Source organism: Dermacentor albipictus, chromosome 4 (assembly GCF_038994185.2).
Source record: "Dermacentor albipictus isolate Rhodes 1998 colony chromosome 4, USDA_Dalb.pri_finalv2, whole genome shotgun sequence".
Lineage (NCBI taxonomy): Eukaryota > Metazoa > Arthropoda > Arachnida > Ixodida > Ixodidae > Dermacentor > Dermacentor albipictus.
Genome location: NC_091824.1, coordinates 36,643,580 through 36,669,726, shown reverse-complemented (window position 1 = coordinate 36,669,726; position 26,147 = coordinate 36,643,580). Strand labels below are relative to the sequence as shown.

Sequence of the window (26,147 nt, the reverse complement as noted above, 5' to 3'; positions counted from 1 at the left end):
CAGATCCAAATTGACAAGCGTGAATGCCATCTCGTCAAGCGCACTGTCGACAACACCGCTGTCTCGTTTAAAACACAATCCGATTTCTGCTTCGTCGCTGCCATTGATGCGAGTTCCTGGAGTTTTTCGTCGGTTTGAATCCTGTTCTGCTCCACATCGGAAGGCTGCAGCATCACCGTGTCTCGAGCTGGCGCACACGCTGGACCCACGCCGTTGTCGCCAACTTTGATGCCTTGTCCACTCGCCGTAGCCTCTACATCGCCCTTGCCGCATCTTGGGGAAGTGCGACGACCTTAAAAATTACCAATCATCGATTTCTTTCGCTTTTTGACGAATTTGTTTAGTGTATAAAACTTTCTCACTGACTCGGGCATTGTTGCGTTTCTCAGCCACTGCACGCAGTTTTTCAAGATGGTGTCTCAGCGCGATGGCGGTGCGCGGGCCGGCTCGCTTAGCAGGCAACACCAGCCAGCTCCGCCAGTCGGGTGGCACGGTCTTCTCACGTGGGCTTGTTCAGCCAATAGGAAACATATAATGTGCTTTTCTTTATTCATTTATTTTGCGCCATCCAATGGGCAAAACTGAGCGGTGGTGGCGGGAAACTTAAGCAGGAAGATAGCTCTTTCAAAAGAGACAGAGATGGCAGCGATAGGTAAAGTTAAACGGCAGCTGCGCGATGGGAGGAAAGGGCCGTTATGGGGTTCATATTGGCTGGAATTCAGCCCGAACTCATTGCGCAAATTATTATTTCACCTAAAATACTGATTCTAGAAACGAGAAACATGGCAAATAGGTAGAAAAATAGTTTGAGATTTCGAAAATAACACTTCCTAAATCTTGATTTTTGTCGCGATTTTTTGGTTTTAATACCCCCTCTCCCCTTAAAGAGAAAAACTTCTTTTTGCCTCCCTTGCATGTTTTCGTCATCGGTGGTCGATGATCAGTGGTCGGACTTTCATCGCCAATGCAAGAGTGAAGGAGCAAAAAGGGCGCATGTTTTTGTGCAACGGAGTTGCCGGGCGCTTTTGTCGCCGGACGACAACAGTAAACATGCCAGATTAGAAAACTCTCAATAGGAACGTAGTTCTTGCATTTGCAGCGGTAAAATAAACATATTTTTTTTTTCAAATTTCATAAAACAACCAGTGCTATTGCAGAGCTTGCGAAAATAGCCACTGGGAAACAGTGTGAAGATAGAACATTGTTCCTTTGCAGACATTCCTTCGTAACATCGTCTCTGTGTGTGTGTAGGCAAATGCAATAGACTTTCGTTAACCTTTTAAGGACGAGACATACTGTATAAATACCCGGGAAAAATGTTTATTTTCTATCTAAATGTGCAAAACACATAAAAGATAAGTGTAATCAACAAAACCAAACAAAAAAAAATTTCGTGACAAGTTTTACAGCAATAGGGGGAGAACCCCAGGCAGGAAACTGGAAGTGGGCTTCATCCCAAGGCACCTAAGCTTTCACTTGGAATTTGTACAGGCAACTGTCGTCATATGTGAATCGTGGGTGCGCATTTCTTTTGCTTTACATCATGTGTGTGACACTGCTGTAGCCGGAGAGTTTGCATCGGTCTGTGTCCTCTGACCGGGCTTTCAAACGAGAGCAATTCGCAGGGTAAACTTCTTCCTTCCTCTTCCCGTGTTCCTGCTCCAAACCAACAAATGACACTTGCTGCCTGTCATTCAGTGTTGGCTGAAGATGTTTAGCCACAAACTTCGCGCTCAATACTAAAACTCTAAAAAAAAAATTTTTTTTTCCTGGTGTGTGCCTGTAGGCAACATTTGTCAATAAAGGGTTAATTTGACTGCATTTAATTCAATATTTTTGGTTAATTCGATCCCATCTAAAGATCCTGGCTGGTGCCCATACATTTCTGTAAGCTCAAACTTTCAGCATATTTCAATCCTTAAATTGCTCCTTGCTGGATAGTTCGAACTTGGCTGGCGAGCAGTATGCTCCTGACCCCAGTGGTGATGCCAACTGTGGCAACATCTTTCTTGGTGGTGCTTCTAGTGCACTGATTTCCGTACACTGGGGTGTGCACTACGGCAATTGCTCCTTTGCCATGTGCGGTGCCCCCTCTCGTGGGAATTACTGAATCGTTTCTTCTGACTTGTTTCTGATGCATTCCTCTTCTGATGGAACATGTTTTTGGGAGAACAAATTAATAGCCATAAATTGTGCTAGACATTGTTCTCGATCTCTTACTGAACAGTGTACCGTAGAACCTCGTTCATACGTTTTGGAAAAAAATGAGAAAAGAACTTGCTAACTAGGACAATGTACAAGCCGAAGTAACTAAAGAAATTTGAGTGACTCAACTATTGTTGACATTGACCTGATGTGTAGTGTTGCGCGGATTGTTGCGGCACGAGACGCTGATGCGCGCGGAACTGGTCGTGCTCCGGCAGCCGAAAACACGTTTTGTTGTTTCCCATTCGTGGTGTTTTAGAAGTGCGACTGGAAACCGAAAAGAAATAGAGCTGGTGGGTGATGCCGGATGTCGCTGAAGTGAATAGTGATGCCCACATCACGCTGCCTGCAGCAGGAAAGAGAGGCGCGTTTGGATTATCGCCTGCTAAAAGCGTGCAGGACGCTACCAATGGCACTGGGCACCTTGCACCATAAAACAAATGGGTGAAGATGCTTATCACAATAGGTGTGGCAGCAATAGCTGTGAATGCCGCTTGTGACGACCCCAGAGAAGATTTGCTGGTACCGCAATTAAAAACTGAGTTCACGCCGGCGTTTTCATGTGAGACGGTTGGGCGAGTATTGCAGTGAAGCTGCCGCGGTGGGCAGCTATATGCTGTTCTTAACCGTGCCCGCCTCGCACATTTTCTTCTTTACGTGGGATCTAGCTGCCAGAAAACGTGTCATATGGTCGCAGTTTGGCGACGTACTGAATGTTGGGTGTCGAAAAATTGTGTTTTCCCAGAACGTATGAACAGGTAAAAAATGAGCGTGACTCTATTGGGTCATTTTTTGTGTTCTCGATTCTGAGCGTTGGTGTCGAGAAAACTTACATAACGAGAATGTATCAACGAGGTTCTACTGTATTCATGTTGGTGTGGCTAAAGCGTTTTTGAGACAAAATAGTGCTTGCAATAAACTTTTGTTCTATTAATCAGTTGGCAATAATGTTTCTTCTACTGGAATCTGGAATAATAATTAAAAAAAATTGACCACAGTAGCATGGTTCTTGCAAAAAGAAATGACAAGTCGGACATGTCATGTCTTTTCTCGCTTAAAGTCATCAGTTTTGTGATGTGACTTTCATACGGGTGTGGGCAGGCTGACTGCTCGGAGAAAGTGTCGCACCTATGCCATAGAAAAAAAAAAAAAATTGTGTATGCCTCGTGAACTCTACAATGACAACTGAGCAGAGTTAGAGAATGGTGTACCGTAGGCTCTGCACTTACATATAAGGTCAGTGTTTTGCAGCTGTGTCAGAGATGAAATGGAAAGGTGTGCGGTTCTTCTTTCAGGGTACTGCAGCGCCCACTGCTGAGCCTTGCAGAAGCTATGGTGGCTGCTTTAGCCATGCAGGGCCATCCAACATGGTGATGGGTCACACTCACGTTTACCCAGGTGAGTTTATCTTGGTCTTTGAGTGAGAAGGGTACGGGGGATCGAGGGGCTTGATTTTAATGCCATTAGCATTCTTAGAATGGTTCATGCACTTTATGGTACCTAATGGTCTTTGTTTCCAACGAACTTGGGTCGCTGGGTAGTCCATAATCTCATGGTAGACCATTGGACTGCTGTGCCAACAGAACTGGGTAAAAAAAAACGAACCATCTGATAAACTTGGGTTTCTGGTTATGTGATAATGGGTATGTTGTGATCTTCAATGAAGCTCTTTTATGCCAACTTGTGCCACTAGGTATCTGCCACTATTCAATGACAAAAGACAAATTCTTCAACAATTCTCCGCTGCGGGGTGGAATTGAACCCGTGTCTTATATACATAAAAAGGACGGTATGTTGGGCACATTGGCATTCCACTTGTAGTTCGTGTCGTTTTGCGCTGTCAATAATTTCAGGGTCGCGTGTGCAGTTGACGTCTGAAAAGTCGGCCAGTGTGAGGAAATGAATTCATGCCCTTTACTTTTCCCCCGAGAGCTCAAACCTCCACAGCCACGTCTGAAGTAGCTCTGAAGGCCTGCCAGTACCCTTATTAGGTGTACAGTCGCTGACCGATAAATTGGGCACCGATAATCCAAATATGCTCGGTCACTTGGACAGCTTCAAGGCGCTGCCAACTGCCCATAGACTTAATGTGTAAAGACGATCAGTATTGCGAACAGCTGCCAGCTCTACATTCAATTACTGGTCGATCACGTGAGCAATAAGCTAATGTACGTATGCCTATTGCTCAACTAGTGCATTGTTAACATCGGCTTCCTGCGGCTCGAACACATCGGTTTCGAGCTGTCACCCAAGCATACGATGGAGAGACGAAACGAACATGGGCTAGCTGCGATACCTTCGCTAACTGCAGAAAAAGATGTCGCCCCGTATAGGCGAGGGACGTGAAAAGGGGCATACCAGAGAAAGAGGAATTGAAAAGGCACTGCATTGTGTTGGTTCGCCGCCGCTCGTATTGCACCATCTTGCAAGGCGGATTGGTGCATTAGAACCTAAGGCAATAACACTGGAAGCAGTGCAATCCGAACGTGACCATAGTCAGCTGGCTGAGTGAAGGAAAATTTGTCATGTGCCGGCGTTGCAATTCGTCAAGTCACCACCAAGATCGCGGTGAGCGCTCACCGCCTCTTTTTTGTCATCGGCTAGCCAGAGAACTTCCAGAGAGCAGCCAGACCAAAATCTATCCTTACTTGTTCTGGCAGCTCGCGGGTAGCCAGAACCGTCCAGCCCGAGCGAAACGTATGCGTGGTGGGTGGAGCAACCTGAGATAAAAGCAGGCTCTCTGGCAGCCTGTGGGTGGTCAGAAGTGGAAACCGGAGGAGTCCGAGTGTGGCCAGTGGTGTGGCCATGACAAAAATTCGCTGCTGGCCAATGTGGTAGCAGGCCGTAAACCATCTTGGAAAGCTTGCCACTAATATGTTCTTACAGGTGGCTCATCAGGGATTGGCCATGAGATCACTTGTGCAGGTTAGTTTGACAGCCATTAAAGCGGTGTCCGTGGTCAACTTGCCGTTAACTACTGGGAGCATGTGTGTTAATTTCGTCGGTGTGTTCGCATGTGGGTAGAAAACTCTAAACTGTGCGAATCTGCATGCGTGAACTCTGAACTCGTGCATTCGATTCGATCGTGTCTTCCTGTGACCAATTGGCCCAATCTTTGCACATTATTCCGTGCTCTCTGCACGCGCTGCTTTTGTTGTTTCCTCTGTTCAAGTAGTGTAAATCGTTTTGATTGGTCCTATTGACTTGGCCGAACCCTGTACCAATTAAGATTGCACGCTGTGGGAATGCTGTGCGAATTCAGGCACTGACCATGCCCGGGTCATTCGTCGAAGCTACCGATATTCGAAAGATTGAATATTTGAAAAATCAAATATTATATATTCCATTCGCAAATCGAATTATTCGAACCCTCGCTATTCAATTAGTAATCGAATATTTGAGTATTCACACACCCCTAGTTAAAAATTTGGAGGACGCTTAAGCTTCGCCTATAAGAGTGGAACACGATAGCATTCAAAGACCCCTGACTGCTTTTCATGCTTCCCGGCAACTGCAGCTTATGTAACTGTCACGTTTACTGGGAAATGCTTCTGGAAAATGCTATGCATGAAGGCAAGCTTTCTAGTTGAAACGTGGCTTCTTGCGTGGGTCGTTCTCCTGTTGTTGTTCCGCACTTTTAATATTTCATTCTGAGAAGAGATGACATAAAAGACATGCGCTATCAGTGTTTTTTTTTTTCCATTTGTTTGTGGGCTGCCATTCTCAAAATTCAGAGAAATAACTTTGTAAAGAATGAAATTCAAGGCATGAGCAACTTTGGCGGTAGAAGAGTGGTTAGGTATGCGTGGTTCGGAATGATGAATTAGGTTCGGAATTCTTTTTGCCGAAGCGATGTCTGATGCTGGACGCCGAATTTTCTGTAACATGGGGTCCTGAATGCATTCGCACTAAAGCATATTAAAATGTACTACTAACTGTATGGAGCAGACTTGATTCAGGTGGTCAATAATCTTGCATCATGTGTAGTACTGCCGACATTAAATGTGCACTTTGGTGTTAACCCATAAATTATTACTTGTTTATCATTGAAATGAGTCGCACAGAAAAATGTTAAGTCTGCAATAAAATATTGAAACCCTGGGAGGGAAGGGGGGACAAAAAGTGTGATGCTCAGAAAGTTATGGAAAAAAAAAGAACTTAGAATGACAGAAAGATGAGCAAGCAGATAGGGATTTGTGGGATAAGGCAGGTGTACAATACCTGCCTTATCACAGTGTTGGTGTCTGTGTTGACCTTTACATTCCTTTTGTGCACGTGGTTTGTACTCCTGCCATTTTGAACCTCGGAAAAAAGGAACACCTTAGAAGAAGGCAGTAAACACAACAGGAGAGGAATGAAGCTGCGTGTAATTTGCAGCCAAGTAAAGTTAGTTGAAGACTAGTGTCCTTTCTATCCTCTGAGCTAAAGCCCCTCCATACACGTTTCAGCCGACCAGGTTAAGTACCGCCAACCTACCCTCCCCCTCCACGCTCCTCTCCCACTCACCCCCTTAGCTTTCGGCGTCAAGCGGAACTTACGAAGCTGCAGCTTCCTGTTCCGAGTGGAAGTGACGCTATGTCTTTTCTTTTGGTTTTTTAGCGTTGTTTACTTTCGCGTCAATGGAGAGGCTTCCATTGCACCAGCTGCGGTTTAAACTGTGAATGCGATTCCATCCAAGAACCACCGCCTATTGTAATCAGCGATCTGATTGTGTTCGCTTCTTCGCGTCAACCTGCGATGGGTTGTGCCACGAAAGACAGCGTACAGTAGAATGTAGTGCCTGTGCACTTGGAGACCACTGCCGTTTTTCGTGCATTTGGAAAACAGCGACCGCGAACTACTACTTCAGCGGAATACAACAGCTTGTCCCCTTCGCATTCTTCCCATGGTGACTGCCACAGCTCTGCTAAGCACGCGCGGGCGTCTCACCATCGTCTAACAGCAGTCAAAGCGGAAATTCCCGCAGCACAACTGCAGGAAGCGGAAACGCCGGAACCAGAAATCTTGAAACCGGAATGCCGGAACCGGATTTGGCATGAGGGGAAAAGGCGGCGCACAACAAAGGTTGTCGCTACTTAAGAAAGTGGCGGTGACGCGTGGATGGAGGGGCTTTTCTCTGAGCAGGCCTTTTCTGCCTTCTACGGTGACCCCCCCCCCAACTGTTTCCCTACCGTGGGGAAAATGGGTATTTTTTGTAGGTTACATGAGATTTTTTTGTGTGAAGGAATTGCTGCACTCAATACTTTATGCAATACATAAACAAAAAAGCAGGATGAATGCACTTTTTGCGCATAAGTGTTTTATTAATAAGATGTATGCCATAAAGAAAAGCTGCGCTTGTATCTACTAAAAAAGTAAATGTTACAAAAATTGAGATATACAGTATGTACTGCCGTCTAATAGGCAGTATCTCCGAAAGAAATCAGTTTTTCATTGGACAGGTCTCCCACTACAAAAATTTAACTGCAAGCACTACAGTTGGGGGTGCCATGCAGCGAAGCAGTTCCACGGTGTAAAACATGCAGAATGTTGCATGTCTTGCAGTAAACTTGTTTTCTGCTGGGTTTTCCTGTTGTTGTAGCATTTGTTGCAGTTTCGATAAGTCTCCATCTTGGCAGGCTCTCAAGCACTCCCAACGATAACAAAGATGGGCCGAAGCAAGAGGCGGAACTAACCGGGCTGCAGCCGCCAATGTTCTGTGCTGGTCCGGATCGTTGTCGCTCTAGGAGTCAGTCTGATGAAAACACAGCATCCTCAGACTTGCTGCTGCTTGATCCAGCGATAATATCAGTCGCAGACGTAGTGCAATCTCGATATCTGCAATCTTTGCTGCGATTTGCTTTCTACTTTGACGATCGCGGAACTTCAGAGCGCGTTCAAAAATCACTGCGAAGCGGGAAATAAGCGAACTGCTTAAGAAACAAGCATAGAGTTCTCCTCCTTCACGTCTGACGGTGCAGTGCGTCTGTGAGCGATGCGGAAGGTCTCGAAAGTGGCGTTTCAAACCATCGATAGCGGGCTAACGAAGCCCAATGGGCGCGGTAGGGAAAGAGTTAAGCACTGGAAGTGTCTCGGTACAGGCAAGCATCTTGTAGGTTCTCTGATGACATGGAAGACATGTCAGTCATAGCAAGTATTTCTTTTAGTGCTGTGAAGGATTGTGCTAAAAGGGAACAAAAATGGTGCAGGACATAGCTGCCCCAAAAGTGCGTTGCGCTGAAATACACGAGGCGCACGCCGTACTGCTATACCGGCCACCGGGTGTCTGTGAGACCAGATGAGCTCTGTTAGCTGAGCCGCCTTGCTTTAGCAACTCTGATACACCAGCTTCCAAGTGGCACAGCATGTGTTCTGCATCACCGAAATGTTGGGGTGGAGGGTGCACGGGGAGGAAGTGAATCTCGGCGAGTCGAGTGGTGTGTGCTAACAGTTAGGCTCTACGTTCTTGCTCGACAGCATCTCCAAGCTCCCACGTCACCTACCTGGCTCCACCAAATCCTCCTCCACCTCTGAATGCGGGTGTGGGTCCTGGCCTGAACCTGGGGCTGGGACAGCCGAGCTCGCCGTACCAGGCATTCACCCCCATGGCACCTGCCGCCCACTTCGAGATTCCGCCTCCCTCCTCGGCCGCTGTGTTCGCTCGGATGAACCCGTCGCACTCCAGGCTCTGGCAGGTGAGGACAGAGTGGTGTACGATCCCTGCCCTGTCAACCAGTGAATCTCTGCGATCATTTGTGTCATTCAGTCGGAGTGCACACATTTACATTGATGAACCCCCTCGAGCAATATAACAGGGGACACTCAAATGGCTTTCAAGAGGCTGTAGTGGCTAAAGATGCATGCCCCCCCCAAAAAGTGTTCACTGAGACTAATTGTTCAAGAGGCCACTTTGCATGATGACATGCCAGAGATGAATCCACGCATCACATGTAATTGTTCAAAAACAAATTTGGCGTACTCTCTCGTATTGCTGATGACTGTACGTGGCTTCGTTCTTGCCAATTCTGCCCAATGGCATCAAGGAACAAAAATCGAGGACATTGACAAAGTGTCAGTTGAATCTTCTGTAGAAGTAATACGGCCCTATTTCACTTCCGTGCACTGAGTACTGCTTGCTACCCATTTGCATTTCTGAAGGCACTAGCATGTTCAACGGGAAGCCCAATGTGCATGTAGTCTTGTGCGAATATTCAGTATGTTCAAATACAGTTAAACCTGGATGTAACGAACCTATATGTAACGAATTCCTGGATTTAACGAAGTTTTTGAATTCCCCAACGCTGCCCTCATTGAAGCCCATGTATTTTCGACCTTGATGTAACGAACGCGTTGCGGCGGTTAGCCTTGATGTAACGAACTCCCAAAGCTGATCAGTCATTACTTTTTGCACTTTTAAGGGGGGACGCGGGTCTTAGAATGGCGAAAAATGGCCAAAAATGTGATTTTTAGAAAAACGCATTTTCGGACTGTTTGAACCTTCGAGCACCTGCCCTCAAAATATTAACGCTGAATTCGATCGGCAAATACGATAAAATCTGCTTTCAAAACACCAAAGCAGCGGCGAAATGCTCCGAAACGGACAAAACTTGTTCAAACTTCCCGCGCGCGCCACGGGCGAAGCCGTCGGCCGATCGCCGCCATCTTGGTCTTGTTTTGAAGCTGGTTTCTTTGTGCGTGTTTTCCGGCGTCTCAAAATGGCGTCGCTCAAGCAGAACAGCCGCCGTTGCGGGTTTTCTAAAGAGCGTTTCCAGGCCGCTGATTGGCTGGAGCGCGCGCGCGAGGTGTTCCGCGCCTCCCATTGGCCGGCGCGACGGCCGCGTCATTTTTTTTTTTTGCCCATTTTGTTTCGCGTGTTACGCTGTGGCGTTTACCGTGCGTGCTTTTTTGCCGTCGTGTCTACGTGCGAGCGTGTTTCCCGACGCAGTTTTTCTGTTTTGTTCCGGGATGGCCGGAGACGCTCGCCTAAAGAACACGCGTCAAGCGTATGGAAAAAAACGAAAGCATGCGTGGAACGCGCAGTCGAAGGAGGACGGCGCGCTGCCAGCATCACCTGTAGCGTCCGAAGCGGCACCGACGGCCCCTTCTCAGCCGATATGTAGCACATCGGGCGTTATCAAGTCGTCGGCAAGCGCTTCCAGCAGCGTCCAAGACCGCATCGATACGGTGTACTATTCCGCTGACGAGTCTGCCGAGTGCGCGAGAAATGCGGCTAACTTGAAAGAGCATCTAGCGTCGCAGTGCGCAACGGCACGAAAGTTCAACCTGCTGGACGTCGAGTTGGTGAGCGACAACAAGGAAAATGGCACAGAATTTGTCATCGTGGATTTAGCAGTGATGAATGCGTTGTTTGGGACTGTGCTTTGCCCCGAGTGCGGCATGAAAAATATGACTCTGTCTAAGTCGGGCAGAGAGTATGGGATCTCTTCAAAGCTCGTGCTCTCCTGCAGCACCTGCGACTTCCGCGAAGAGCGCTTCTCGTCTCCGAGAGTATCCGGCGGTGCTCAGTCCAAGGTAACGCCTTTCGAAGTCAACGTGCGCGCAATGAAGGCCATAAATAGCATTGGCAAGGGAGCAGCAGCCCTCGGCGACTTTTTTGCCATAATGAATATCTCTCATCGTGGCTTGCATCACAAAACTTATCAGGGTCACATGAAAATGATGGTGGAAGCTTGCACTGCGACCGCTACCGAGTGCGAGGCTGCTAGCGTTGCTCGCGTAAAGGAATTGTACGTGGAGCTTGGCAGCGCGCCAGGAAACATCGACGTTGTCTACGACGGCACCTGGCTTACTCGTGGACATAGCTCCCACATTTGTGTTGGGTGCATAATTGAGATGCACACGGGTCTTGTAATAGACCATGTTGTGCTGTCGAACTTTTGCCTTGGCTGCGCAAACGGGCCAAAAGAAAATGAGGAAGGCCATGCAGCCTGGCTCACCCAACATGCTCCACTGTGCCAGAAGAACGTGGACTGTAAAGCAGGGCAAATGGAAGTGGAAGCAGCCCTGTGTTTGTTTCGGCGCTCATTAAAGAAGCACAAGCTTCGCTACACTACCATGCTCTCGGATGGGGATAGCCGAACCTTCCATGCACTGACTGAAGATGCTGTGTATGGTTTTATAAAGGTTGAAAAAAAAGACTGCATCAACCATGTGCACAAGCGCATGGGAGCTGCCTTGCGCACCCTTTCGGACAAAAAAAAAGCCCAAGGTGAGCCACTTGGGGGTAAAGGGCGACTAACGCAAGAGAGGATCAAGAAGATCACGAATTATTATGGCTACGCTTTACGGAGCCACAAGAATGATGTGCCAAGCATGCAGAAAGCTGTCCAGGCCACACTGCAACACATGTCGTCGACGGACGAGGCACCGAGACATGACCTTTGCCCTGAAGGCCCAGAGTCATGGTGCAAATTCAATAGGGCCAGAGCTAAGAATGAGGATCCCCCGCCACACAAGAATAGCCTGCCTGACTTTGTGTGCCAGGCATTGGAGCCTGTGTTTAGGCGGCTGAGCGATGATGCTCTGTTGAAGCGGTGCAGTGATGGGATCACGCAGAATTCCAATGAAAGCCTGCACGCCATGATTTGGAACCAGGTCCCAAAGAACCAACATGCCTCATTGCGTAGCACTGAAAGGGGGCTGAGGCTATCAGCCGCTTCAACCAGGGAATAATGAAGAGCAACACACAAATTGCCAATAAGCTTGGCTACAGTGCGGGAACCTGCTTAGTGCGCCGCAGCCTGGAGAAGGATAAAAGCAGGCTTCTCAAGTCTCAAAAGGAGCACTTGGTTGCTACTAATACCAAAACTAGACTTGCAAAGTGCCACAAGCCATCAAGTGACCCTGCATACAGCCCTGGTCTGCTGTAGACCAATTTCATCCTGGGACAGTGAGCAGTTTTAGGTCATCTGAATAAATATGCTGCTATGGTTTAGCTATAAACATTGTGTAAGTTTGTTTATCTGTGGCAAGACCACTTTATTACACAATTTGAATTGTTCTTTAGAGTATAAGGCACTGAAACAAGCACATGAAGGTGGTAGATGTAGTTTCTTATACCAACCCTAGGGGTAGTACATGGCTTTATGGCAAGCTTTTGCAATTTGGTTTGGAGGGTACCATCACATATTTAGTATGGCCTTTCTCTTGAACAACAGAGCTACACAATGATGCCATTCACACTGCTGTAGCTGCATTCTAGCAAAAGTTATAGTTGTCTCAAACTTCAAATGCGTTTTTCTCAGTTTGATGTTTTTGGGCACCGCACCCAGCCTTACGGGGCTTTTTTCTATGTCTTTTTTGAGTGACACTGACGAATTTGGTATTATTTTAATCGTGTTGAAAAGATCTACGGGGTGATGCTATTTATGTCACTCTAGCATCATTTTGCAACTTACAAGCTAAGATGGTAATGTGAGAAAATTAAACAAAATTAATTGCAGTAAATGTTGGTTCATTTTTTTGTCTATAATTTACTTTCAAATGAATAAAAATAGCATCACCCCTTAGAGTAGGTCTTTGGCATTGAGGCCAAGCACTTACTTATTGTGTTTGGCTAGGCGAAATTGCCAAAAAGCCCCGTAAGAAGTACCCTTTAATTTTTTTTAATATCTTCAACTGTACCTGAACCTGTGCAGCTATCAAAATTCTGATTACAGATTTGAAATCAGTGTAAAAAACTGATCAAGAATGTGAAGTTTCATTTAGATCGGACCAAGAATAAAAAAAAAAATTTTAAAACCCACTTCCCCCCTTAAGGAAAATTCGGCCGAAGAAATGCTCTAGATTATTGAATATTAATATTGTAAGGAGCCAGCAGCTACGCGAACGCCAGGGATTGCCGCGACCGAGCAAAGTTAGCGATGATGATGGCGGCAACTAGCGCCGCTCCGTGCCTAACGTAGCAGTCTTTTCAGGCTTTGCTTGTCTAGCGTGACGCCAGGTGGCATTGGTATCGGCAGCTGATTTCTCTTTCAGATTTATTTTGTTTCGTATAGATTTGAGGACAAGCATTCTTATTTAGTGATTTTTATTTGTTTTAACGGCTTAGACGCACTTACGTGTAAGAATTCACTTGAAAAGCAACGCTGATAGCCGGTTCTTTCATTGCCAGGGCGCGGGAAGGGAGAGGGACGATGACGAACGACACTCCATGACGAACGACATGCGTCACTTCACGTCTCTATGGATGCGTTGCATTCGCCATTTTGAGTGTTGTCCTGCGTTCTGCACGTGTGCGTGTGTCAACTGTGCCCTGGTACTGGTTTGTCCGACTTGTTTTGGAGGTGCTAGGCCTGCCTGTCGGCGTGTAGTCGTGCGTCTCCGCTTCTAACTACGTCGTCGGTTGGTCGTGATGAGTTCTGCTGCCAGAAAACGAAAAGTTCTGTCTTTTGAAGACAAACTCGCAATTTTAAATGCTGTCTCCGCGGGCGAGAAGAAGAAGGACGTTGCCGCCCGTTTCAGCATTCCAGCGAGCACATTATCAACGATTTTGAGTGCGGAACACAGCATCAGAAACGCAGTGGAGTCGGGAACAAGCTCGAAGAAAAAAAGACTGAAGCTGTCCACATACACTGATGTGGACAAGGCAGTGTTCACATGGTTTTTGGACACGAGAGCCAGAAATGTACCCATAAGTGGTGCGATCTTGCAACAGAAGGCAAAGGATTTTGCGTGTATCTTGGGCCATGATGATTTCAAGGCAAGCAACGGGTGGCTGCAGGGATTTAAGAGCCGGCATGGTGTCGTCGGAAGAGTAATCAGCGGCGAATCTGCCTCCGCAGACAGCGATGCTGCTGCTTCGTGGGTGGCTGACGAGCTGCCTGGAATCCTGAGTCGCTTCGAGGCGGCTGATGTCTACAATGCCGACGAGACGGCTCTATTTTATCAGATGCTTCCGGGCCGCACGCTAGCGTTAAAAGGCGATGACTGCCGCGGTGGAAAGCAGAGCAAGCTCCGCATAACGATTCTGCTGTGTGCCAACCTCGACGGCACAGACAAGCGAGTCCCGCTAGTTGTCGGCAAAAGTGCCCGTCCCAGGTGTTTTAAGGGGACGAAGCGTATGCCCGTGATGTATGTGGCGAATTCCAAAGCTTGGATGACTCGGCCAATATTTTCTGAGTGGTTGAAGGAATTTAACCAGGACGTCAAGCGGCAAGGCCGTCAAGTTTGCCTACTGCTGGACAATTGCTCGGCGCACCACGTCGAGGGCCTGCAGCTGTCGAACATCGAACTGCATTACTTACCGGCCAACTGCACGTCTCTAATACAGCCCCTGGACAAAGGGGTCATTAACAGTTTTAAATGCTGTTACCGGCGCCGACTAATCCAGAAGATACTTCTCGACATCCGTCTGGAACGGGAGATGAAGATCGACATTTATCAAGCAGTCGAGATGCTTGCTGCCTCCTGGCAAGAGGTCAGGGCAGAAGTTATCGCGAATTGCTTTTTAAAGACCGGAATAGCCAAAAACGCACGGGCTGGTGCCGACGAGGAGGAGGAGGAAGACCTTTCTACTCCATCCGATGTGGCCGAAGCGTGGAACGAGCTATGCACTAACGGTGGTGTACCCGACGACGTTGAACTGACTGACTTTTTGTTTGCCGACAACGCCGCCGTGGCTACAGAAGAAATGTCTGATGCAGCAGTAGCTGAAAGCGTGCAAAATCCCGATGGCGGTGATGATGGTGCCTGTGAGGCAGATCCGTGTGACGTGCCTTCTGCAAAGGAGGTGATGAACGCAATGGACGTTATGCGCCGTTTCGTCGGCTCGCTCGACGATGAAGGAGCTCTACACGATTTAGCTTCTTTGGAGCGGCGTGTTGTGCCGTCACTTGTGCCGAAGAAGCAAGCGCAAATTACGCAGTTTTTTGGTGTAAAATAAATGCTTGAAGGGTGAGTTCACCTTCGCGGATATATTGAGCTATTTGGTTTCGTTTCTGCATCATTCGTACGAGCCTTCACGCGAAACCTGCATGTAACGAAAACCTGCATGTAACGAAAAATTGCGAGCTTTTGTCAACTTCGTTATATCCAGGTTTAACTGTATTCGATTGAATATTATGCTATTTGATATTTGCTTCAGCTCCAATTTCAGCAGAGTGGAACCCAGTTCATACGTTTTTCACCAGACCGGGGAAAAAAAACATAACAGCCAGGAAAACGCAACAGTGAGGAAAGCTCCGAAAATGAATGAAAAAAGTGCAGCTTCAACTATAGACAATTTATTTCCACAGAGTGCGCTAAGGACTTGAAAAAAAGTCCAGAATGGTAGCTTTTCGTTTCTTTCGCTCGCTAGAAATCACCACATGTTTCTCAATAGCCTGGAAAGCCGCATTGCTGTCAGCGTCGCTGTGAGGTGCGACGTACCTGTGGAGGAGGTCCAGAGCCGCGACGGCTTCTCCAAAGCTAGGATTTGGCAACTCCCCGGCATCATGTGGCTCGTGCTCCTTGTCGTCACCGCGCCACAGCAATGGCAACGGACGAAGGAATATCCGCGGAAAATTTTGTCCTCTTTGGCGTAATCATGCTAACGTGCTAACGATTGTTTAGTATTGCTGCAGAGCGCGCGCATCCGAGCAGCCCAGTTGCGCGCAGCGCGGCGTGGTTTCGCGAGAAATGTAAACAAGAGAGGTGAGCTGGCCCGATAGGCAGAGCAATGCCATGAGCAACGCCAACTTCCGGCTTCACTTTAGCTTCACAAAGAGTGACGTCAGGGCCTCTCCTGAGTTTCCTTCCTCCGTGAGTCGACCCGTCCAACAACCATGCGGTGACCATAATCACAGTGATGATAGTGAGAGCATTTTTCACGAATGGCTACCCATTATCGGCCTCTCGAACTGGCGTGCGGCTTCTTGTAGCCAGTTCCATAACCAAGCCCGGCCAAGCCCGGCCAAGCTTGGCCAAAACTCGTCAAAAGCCAAAATGGCGGCTGCAGCGCGTTGTCATGAGCACATCATAATTGGATTTCTCCGCTCCTTCTGCACATGCGCGAGGAACAGTGGTTGTGAAAGAGAAATGTGGGGACCTTTGGTCCTTCAGATTTCTCTTCACCTAGGTACCACGGGGAAGAAAGTTGCTAGCTCCGTTTGTCCTTAGCGAAGCTGGCTGCACAGAATTGACAGAACACGTGGCGGCAAGGCGAGAAAGCCGTGCCCGAGGTGAGTTTGTTGCTATTTTGCTGCGACAGTAGCATATTAAATTTTTATATTCGCAAGGGGATATGTTTGGATGTGAGGTGAGTGTGTTGTATGCTCAGTTACATAAAGAATTAATGCATCGTTGACGGCAATTGAACTCGTAAACTGTTTCCGTTCCCGCGATTCCCCTGAAGTGTGTGGTATATGCTCAACGACAGTAATGAACAATGCAGCGGCATGACGTAATGCTTTGCCATTAAAAAGATCCGAGAAAATGCCTCACGTCCAAATGTATCCCCCTGCGACTATCAGAATTTAATATGCTACCGCCGCAAAAAAACAAAAAAAAAAGCAAGAAACTCGCATCGGCACGGCAGTCGAATTCATAAACTGTTTCCGTTACCGCGAATCTCCTGAATTTAGTGTGCGGTATGCTGACCTTGCTCAACGACACTAATGAATTGCATCGGCGTGATGTAATGCTTTGCCACTAAAGTCATCCGAGAAGACACCTCACATCCAAACATATCCTCTTGCAGCTATAAAAATTTGATATGCTACTTCGCAACAAAATAGCAACAAACTTACATTGGACACGGCTTCTTCGCCTTGCCGGCCACGCCACAGAACACCTGCCACGCATTCTATCGATTATCCTGCCAGCTCGGCTAGGGACAAACAGAGCTAACAACTTTCTTCTCCGTAGTACCTAGGCGAAGAGAAATCTCACGGACCGAAAGTCCCCGCATTTCTCTCTCTCAACCACTGCTCCTCGCGCATGTGCAGAAAGAGCGGAGAAATCCAATTATGATGTGCTCGTCGCGTTGCCTACTTTAGCCCAGGCGGGTTCGGGGTGCTAAGTTGCGACGTATCATGCGGGAACGTTTTCACAGCTACTACGTAACAGCGGGGTTCCTTATACATTGGATCCTATGGAAGCTATGTTGGGACCGGATGAAAACGACGTAGCGGCCGGGAAAACGCAGCAGTGAGGAACGTAACAGCGGGGTTCTACTGTATTCATAATTTTCAAAACAAACGAATATACATTTTTCTACATAAAAGCCGCACCCCCAATTGCAACACCCTGGAAAAAAAAAAAAAAACTGTGCAGGTTATATCGTCTGTGGGAAGGCAAGATTATTTGGTCGTTGTTGGCTTTGTGTCTTGCAGCACTCGCTGATTGCACAGTAAAAACAAGGTTCGCCAAATGGCTACAGGTTACTACTCCAAGTGTTCCAAAAAGTCCAATTTTTCTGCTCCGAAACTACTCCAAAATGCTGGGGTGGCTGCTCCTAAACTGCTCCAGAACATTTATCCGGCTCCAAAAATTCTTCAAATCCTAAACTAAGTTGGCTTGGCCCACCACTGCAGAGGCTCACCAGCGTGACGAGCACTGCAGGGGTGGGACTCCTGCGCCAATTGCGCCGTTTGGTACAAACGTTAATTCCTGCGCCAAACACAGGAAATTGACCAAAAAGTGTGCCAAGGTGTGCCAGAATGGCTTCGAAATGCATGCTCCCAGAGAGGCTGTGCTGCATACAGTGAATGGATTTGTTCTCCGAAAAAAAAGAGTGTAGCCGTCGCACACCGTCACACTGCACATCGGCACCTCCCACACAGTTTTCCATATTTATTACACTTATAACACTGGACTTTTCGGAGCTTCTGGCAAGCAGACGGCGTGCACCTGGCCACTCCTGGCTGCCGTCACTGCTATTTGGAATGACCAGGGTGACTGTATTCAGAGTGTGCTAGAATACGGTTGAGAGGGCCAAGCGGTGTGGTGCTCCCCAGTTGAGGCGCAAAATGACAAAAAGTAGGCATAGGGCACTGCAAGTCAACTACCGTATTTCCTTCCATAATGATCACACTCGCGTATTGATTGCACCCCTGAATTTTGCCGTAAAAATTTTGTCATCAAAATTCGTTTTTTTTCTTTCCCGTGTATGGGTCGCACCCTGAACTTGCCGCAGCGATATGTCGTGTACCAGGTCTAGCTAATGATGATGATCGCGCTTACCATCTGTCGAATGCTGTCGAATGCTACGCCAACGACACTTGAAGACATACGAAGTGGTCTGCAAGCACCAAACATGTTTAAGCAGATGCCCCATTTTATTCCTTTCATCACTTTCCGCACTTCCATGAAAAAAAAAAAAATAAGAGAAAAATAGGCTACAACCAAACATGCCTTGGCTTTCTTATTTGTAGGCTTTATAATGGTTGTAAACAACAATAACAAAAAAGGTGCCTTTCGATTCCTCTCGTCTGCACTTGTGGGCACGCAACAAATCGCGAACAGCAACAATAGTAGCCACGTTTACACTCATACATTAGAAATGTACCCTATTTATACGCCGACGCTTGTAACACAGCTAAGATATTTGCCCACCCTTAGCGGAAACGTGCTGTATTAGGATAGTAGTGAAGACAAATGCCGCAGTTTCCGCAGCGTACCCGCCGTGCGTTTCTATGTCACTGGCAGTTAAGCACGCCCATCTCTGTTTCTGTCCCCTCAAAGTGGACATGGCTCTGTCAATGCCACAGACTTGCCGATATTAACGATATTATTTATTACTGATGCAGAAGAAACTGTTTAAAAAAAAATCGAGTTTGGCGTGCTCCACCGGCCGCCATTTTTGTGTTGGTGTCCCGCACTGTTACAGCGGCAGTCGCCCGTTTGTTGACCTGTTGTCACCATGCAGGAAATGCGGGATGAAAAAAAAAAATGTTTTCTTTTTGCGGAAAATTTAACTTGCGTAATGATAGCACTCCTGAAATTGCGGCAATCTTTTTGACAAAAAAGTGTGATCATTATGCGAGTAGATACGGTAGATGATAGAGAATTCTAGATCAAGGGACGCAAGCGACTTGCCTCCTTTAATGTAAAGCTTTTTATAGGGGAGGCGCGTGCTGCAGTGGGTTCAGCGGGTGGGTGTCTCTTCCCAAGGCCGGTATAATGTAAAACTATTCCATTCTGTTTTTATGCCCTTATAGGTGAGGCCTGAGCCATCTTTAGCTATCGCGAAGGGCTAACGGTAGATTTGGGATAAAAAACAGATTGGAATAGTTTCACATTATACAAAAAAGTTAAGCATTAGGTGCTTTGGAATGGCCCTGGTCTATAATGTATAAATGGCATTCAATAAACCACAGGAGTTCATAATTATGGCTTCTCCGTACGACCTGTTTGTGAAGTGCATTTCCAGGCACTTTTCACCCACACTGTCGGGACATTAAAGAAAAGTGTACTTATGAAGAAATATCTCGGGATACTTTTCGAAATTTTGGACTCGCTATTGCAGAATGCATGCTTTTTGTGATTGCTACCACTAATTAAATATTTACATGCATTGTTACCAAAATTTGCATGCACTAGACGGTTTCAGTATCAGGGTTTCTGTAATTAGCTTCAAAATTCAGCTTAAGACGTTGCTTAAGACAGCTGCAGTAGAGTGCTCGTGTTAGGTTATTCTGTTTCATCATGGTTTTGAAGTGTACTGCCATATTTCATATTCATAGAGGCAAAGCAGAAGAGTGGGTCTAAAAATTCATCTGCAGAAAACTAAAGTAATGTTTGTCTCAGAAGAGAACAGCAATTTACAATAGGTAGCGAGGCACTGGAAGTAATAAGGGAATACATCTACTTAGGGCAGGTAGTGACCACGGATCCAGATCATGAGACGGAAATAATCAGAAGAATAAGAATGGGCTGGGGTACATTTGGCAGGCATTCTGAGATCATGAACAGCAGGTTGCCATTATCCCTCAAGAGGAAAGTGTATAATAGCTGCGTCTTACCAGTACTCACCTATGGGGCAGAAACCTGGAGGCTTACGAAAAGGGTCCTACTTAAATTGAGGTTGTTGCAACGAGCTATGGAAAGAAGAATGATGGGTGTAACGGTGTAAAGAAAAGAGCAGATTGGGTGAGGGAACAAATGTGAGTTAATGACATCTTAGTTGAAATCGAAAAAAGAAATGGGCATGGGCAGGACATGTAATGAGGAGGGAAGATAACCGGTGGTCATTGAGGGTTACGGACTGGATTCCAAGGGAAGGGAAGCGTAGCAGGGGGCGGCAGAAAGTTAGGTGGACGGATGTGATTAAGAAGTTTGCAGGGACGACATGGCCACAATTAGTACATGACCGGGGTAGTTGGAGAAGTATGGCAGAGGCCTTTGCCCTGCAGTGGGCGTAAGCAGGCTGATGATGATGATGATGCTGATGATGATATTCCACCAAAGTTCAGATTGGCCTGCTCCAAAACGCAATTTTACTTGCTCCAAAAATTGCTCCAAAATGACTTGGGGCAGTCTCACCCCTGGCGCTGGTCAAGAGGCAGTTTTATTTTTCTTTATAAATTGATATTATGCTGCAGCCAATAGAATTATGCGTAGGCTTTGAGTCAGTGACTAAATTCTATAAAAAGTAAAAAAAATAGAAGCATTACTTTTGTTATGCTTATATTAAATTCAACTGTTCTCTTAACTATAAGGGCTTATTAGAAACTGTGGAAGTCATCATAATGCACTTTTTTTTTTGTGTCACACACATTGCTGTGGGATCAAATTGTGTGGCCTTTACATGTATACCAAATGTCCATAATTTATGACTAAGGGATTCTAGGTGCTGCTATACTCAGCATTCTGAAATTTTGTGCTTTATGGGCTAAATGGGTATACTTATGCTAGGACCTTTTCGAGGAGGGATCTTTTTTTTTTTTGCACGTTTACAACAGTGGCAGCACTTTTTTCTGGTCTCATGAAATCCATGTCAAGGAAGTCTGTTTTAATTGGTAAAACATACTTAATTGAGCCCTGCTTCCTTTTGTCTTTGTACGTTTATCTTCAAGTATTGCCTGGCATTGTTGTGGCTTCTTTCAGAGTCAGCAGAGAATGCAAGAGATGCAGAGGCGGTGCATGTACCAGCACACCCTGTACATGCAGAGGTAAGGGTCACGGCATTCTTCTTTATCTCCGTGTGTCTCTCTGCATGTCCACGGGAACCATTCGAAGCGTGTCGCACAACAGTGCTACCCTACCAGTGTTATGCTTTTGACTCTGTTCGCTGGAGCATTCCTGCTTTGCGCTGTAAAGCACGTACCACCCATAAGGCTTTTTTTGATCACTGAGACAGCTTGAGGGTTTTTAAGCTTCCTGGCCTTCGCACATTTAAGGGGAGACGCGGGTCTTAAAAACCAAAAAATGAGAAAAAGACAAACGAAGATTTTTCAGAACTACTTGTTTTGGCATCTGTAATGCCTAATCTACACCGTATCAAACTGATTTGGCCCGAAATGCACCCTAAGTGTCCGAAAAAGAAAAATGATTTTGTCAGCGTGGACAGCGAGAAACGACCCCAAAATTGCGCAGAAACACCGGTGTTCACGCAGCTGTTTCTCGTCTGTCCCGCCACTGAGCGCCGCCATTTTGATATCGTTTGAAAGCTCAAGGTACCCCCTTTCATTTCCCCGCGTCCTTGCCGACAATGGCCGCATGGAAAAAGTGCAAATGTAAAACAATCAGGCGCTGGTCTGACGAAGCTCGCGATGCATGCGGCCTTCATATTGGCTCAGTGCATCAACACGCTGAGAGGCACCTTCTGATTGGCTGTTGCTATGGCAACTAGGCCTAGCAGACGAGCTTGTTTGCTAGTCCTGGCAGTGGGTTGCTTCGAAAATCGCTGATACACCGTTTCTTTGTTCATCGTGTTACGAACATAAGCAGCAAATCGACTTTCTCTAAAAAAAAGTTTGAAACCGATCATGTGACCACGAAAAGCGACGCGCAAGCATTCTCTGCTTCCTATGGCAAGAAAGAGGAGGCAGTTATCCAAAGGCTCAGACGAGCCGACAAGATTGCGCCGGACATAAGTCACTGCGTCGCGCAGTCTCGTACTGCATCGGCAATAACCAGCAACGAAGCTAACGATTGCCCACTGTCCCCATGTGTAGGTTTAGTTTGGAGACCGCTGATGCCCATTCCCGTGCCTCTCGCGCGTACACGGGTTCTTGCTGGTGCATTCCAGATTCTGTTATAGGAGCCTATATGTGCGCCTAATGTCTGCATCAGCGGAATAATTTTGCGTTTTTAATTATACTGTAATTATTATTCCCCAGTTTTGAAGCTTGAATTTTATATTCTTCCTGTTCTTTTTTTCTAGTTTTTCTGTTTTTCTCAAGTATAGCTTTTTTAAAGTCTCAGATGTTGGGACCAGCACTGTGTCCCTTCTACTCATTCACTTAATGTCATTGTTTTTTTTTCCTGAATGCAGGGGAGGCAGAGAGTGCAAAAAACTATAATATAGTGTCTTAGGACCGTCAAATATTTTGAAATCCTGTAGAAATCACCAACAAGAGTTCACATTTGTAAAGCTGCATGCAACTTTAGAATTTCATAACTTTGGCTAAAGTACAGATACCAACATCCTTGGAGTATTTGAACATCCAGGAACATACCTGCTTACTTTTAGCTATCCTGTTGCAGTACATTTTTTGCAAGTCGTATGGCAATATAACACAAGAAAAATCGTAACTACTTTTTTTGTTGACCTTAGAAAAAACTTAATCGCATATTTATAAGCAGCACACAAGATTAGATACGTCCTGAAAGTTTCGTGTTCCAAGAGCATTGCATGAATGCAAAACCAACCAATCACGAGGCTGGTGTTCCGTTTAAGCAGCAGTTCCGTTTTAAGTGGCGAAGCTTGAAACTGAAAACATGAAAGTGGCTTTCTGGATGTGTTTTTTCATTAAGTGCCTTTGCCTTACGACAGGTTTGATAAAGTTTTCATGAATCGATTTCAGTAACTTTGGTGTTCTTGTGCTCAGCAACACCTGGGCAACATGCTAGAGCCTAAAGGTTTTACGTATGCTCAATAGATAAAAGAGGTAGTGGCAGTAAATCTTTAAATGCAATTTTCTCTACTTTCTTCTTTTTGTCAAGTGCTTTTGCCTTACGGAAGTTTTGGTAACGTTTGCATCAACTGATTTCAGTGAACTAGGTATCATTTTTTTTTGTAATATCACAGCTACATTCTAAAGCTTTCCGTTTTTTCTTAAATGTGACAGATCATTAAGTAGATCAAATGTAAGCTAATTACTGCCACATGGTTTTTTGTTCCAAACTTTGGTATTTGTGATAATCACAATTACTTTATTTGTATTTGCTTAGCTTTAGGATGTGCAGTGGGCCTTTGGAAATGTTTGCATATTCTTAAATGTTCTTAAAAACACTTTGTTTTCATGAAAAATTACTACAAAGACCCATAAGAAATGACCTAATGAGGACTATTGTATTCTGTCATATCTTTTCTTCCAAGTGAGATATTTGAAATCGGCATTCTACAATATATCTGCACAAAACATTTATGCAACCATATGTCGAAAAATAAACAAAAGTTTTCGTGACCCTCATCCCGCCTTAATGAGCCTTCAGGGGGCTGACTGAATGAACCTAATACACAGTCAGAGAAGCATATGGGAAATTAACTGTTTTGTTAGTTGAAGGTTGAAAATCATAATGAAAGGGGAAATGAAAGCAGAGGAAAAGATCTATCTTGACACCAGTAGGAGCTGCCTACACGACTTGCGTGTGATGCAGTGGCCAGTTTTCTGCGACTAAATTCATGTACTACTATGTGATGTCTGTGGCTGTCAGGACATTCTGCACATGCCATTCCATAATCGCCGCCATGACCTGAGGGCTGTGGTGTTGTGCTGCCGAGCTCAGTGTCGCGGGTTTGGTCGCAGCCATAGCGGCTGCATTTCGTTGGCGCTTCCTCCCAGCGGTGGCAGATTGTCTTGTTCTTGAACTTTCATTTCCTTTTTCATTATTACTTCTACATTTCAATGTAGAAAACGTGGTTGTAATTTCTCCTGTGCTTTCCTCTGTAGGCTTCATTGTCTGTTAGCTTGATTCGGTTCCCGATAATCTGTTTGAATTCAGAGTTCTAAGAACAGTCTATCGATCTTCAAGGTCCATATGTGCATTCTCTTGATGAGCGTCGCTGCGAATCAGCGGAGTCGTAATGGCGGCGTTACTTCTTTTCCCGGTTTCGGTACCAAAAATGCCCGCTTTTCCAAGCCATTGTTACGCTTTCCCCCCATTCTTCGAGCATAAAATTTTGCGCTAAGGCTGCTCTGTAGTACACTATCTGAATATAGAGTTTTTACATGGCCCAAAATTTTGTTGCATTTGGCTTTTAACATGGACGTGTTTTTGTACACGCACACCTTTGCACACACGTGCCAGTGAGCGAAGAGAATGGAAGCCTTGACATCCTCTCGCGCCGACCTCGCAGGCAGCAAGAGGCGCTAGCTCTGCAACGCATGATGGAAGCCCAGCGGGCAGCTGCAGGGCTGGCGGCAGGCGCTGCCGCCGCCGTTGCTGCAGCTGCAGCTGCTGTCGCCGCCCCTCCTATTCCCGCCGTGGCACCATCGGCGCCACCTGAGAGCCTGTACGTGTGCACCAATCCAGAGCGGGGGGCACTCCTGGTGGCACAGAGCACGAGGGACACGACGGTGGTTCCCCAGCCTGTCCCCGAGGGACACGGCGCCCGGGGGGCGGCCTCTTCCTCGTCTGCGGAGAGCAGCGGGGGATGCCAGGCGACACTGAGTCCGCCCCCGGTTCAGGTGGCCAGCGAGGCGGTTGTGCTGGACCCCAGTGTTGAGGCTGAGATGGTCTTCGCATCCCCCACTGGGTAAGCTGCCATCTATATACAGTTGCCGACCGTTTACTCGGACCTCACGGGGACTGCGGAAATGTCCGAATAAACAGGTGTCCGAAAAAGCAGATTAAGAAGAAAAAAAAAAAAGAATTCCTTCACTTCCATGCACATATTCGGGCTTGGTAGTAGGCTTGAAGAAGTCGTGAATGTGCTGTTGCACACTGTTCAGTTTATGCGCAATCAGGTAAGCCTGAATCTCGGTGAGGGTCATACGGTCACTATAGGTGGCTGAAAGCACAGTCACTGCTTGTACACGCTCCGCATGCAACGGCAGCGTAGCACATAGTGCTTCATTTTCCGACTCGGAGTCATCGTCGGGCGGTGCAGCAGAAAGTTGACAAATGATCTCGCCGTCATCGAGTTCTGCGCATGTCAGTACAGCAGTGTCAGCACCTGTGAAACTGTCAAATGAGACTGTGTCCAGAATCGCAATGCAACAACTGCGCAGGTCTCGGCAGAACATTTTCGGCGTCAGTAGGGAGCACATCAGAAGGCTCCCGGCACCCGCTTGCTGGCACTCCCCAGTGCAGTCTGCGCGGGCACTGTCGGCACCATTAGACACTTGACACGGTGTTTCCATATGCGGCTTTGGATCACCGCAACCTCGACACAGCACACAGCGCAAACATCACCACGCCGTCACACCGACACCAGTCGCTCAAACGAATAATATAGCCTACTCTCAGCGTCATGCACAAAGAAAGAAACAAATCGGCTGCTGGATTGTCTTGACATGGCTTAGACTAAGCTGAGATCGGAACTGCTGTGGCCACGAACCAGGCAGAAACAACGATGATGAGCGAGGATTTGCAGTAGTGCCGCTTTGTGGGGCACCAAGGAGGCTCTGTTCAAAACAAAAATGGCATTCAGCAAGCTGAACCATGCACCGGTCAGACTCTGTGCATGGTGCTCTCGATCGAATTGGCTCAAGGAGTGTCCGAAAAATCATATGAGAGGTTGCAGGGTGTCCGAACTTTCGGCAGTTGTCTGGCATTTCAGCATTATGGTCTATGGGGAGAATGGCGGTGCCACGAAGCAGACCGAATAATTGAACATGTCCGAATTTTTGGAG

General features: G+C 46.7%; 1 protein-coding gene across 5 annotated transcripts in view; it reads left to right on the top strand.

Moving 5' to 3' along the window:
• The window catches only part of LOC135919869 (E3 ubiquitin-protein ligase Arkadia), an 82,458-nt gene that overhangs the window by 27,849 nt on the left and 28,462 nt on the right, over window positions 1-26,147 (top strand). For all 5 annotated transcript variants that reach the window (XM_065453850.2, XM_065453851.2, XM_065453852.2 and 2 more), the window contains exons 9-12: window positions 3,501-3,603; window positions 8,662-8,879; window positions 21,232-21,296; window positions 24,650-25,048. In XM_065453850.2, coding sequence (XP_065309922.2) covers window positions 3,501-3,603; window positions 8,662-8,879; window positions 21,232-21,296; window positions 24,650-25,048 — 785 coding nt within the window. The remainder of the gene's footprint in view (window positions 1-3,500; window positions 3,604-8,661; window positions 8,880-21,231; window positions 21,297-24,649; window positions 25,049-26,147) is intronic.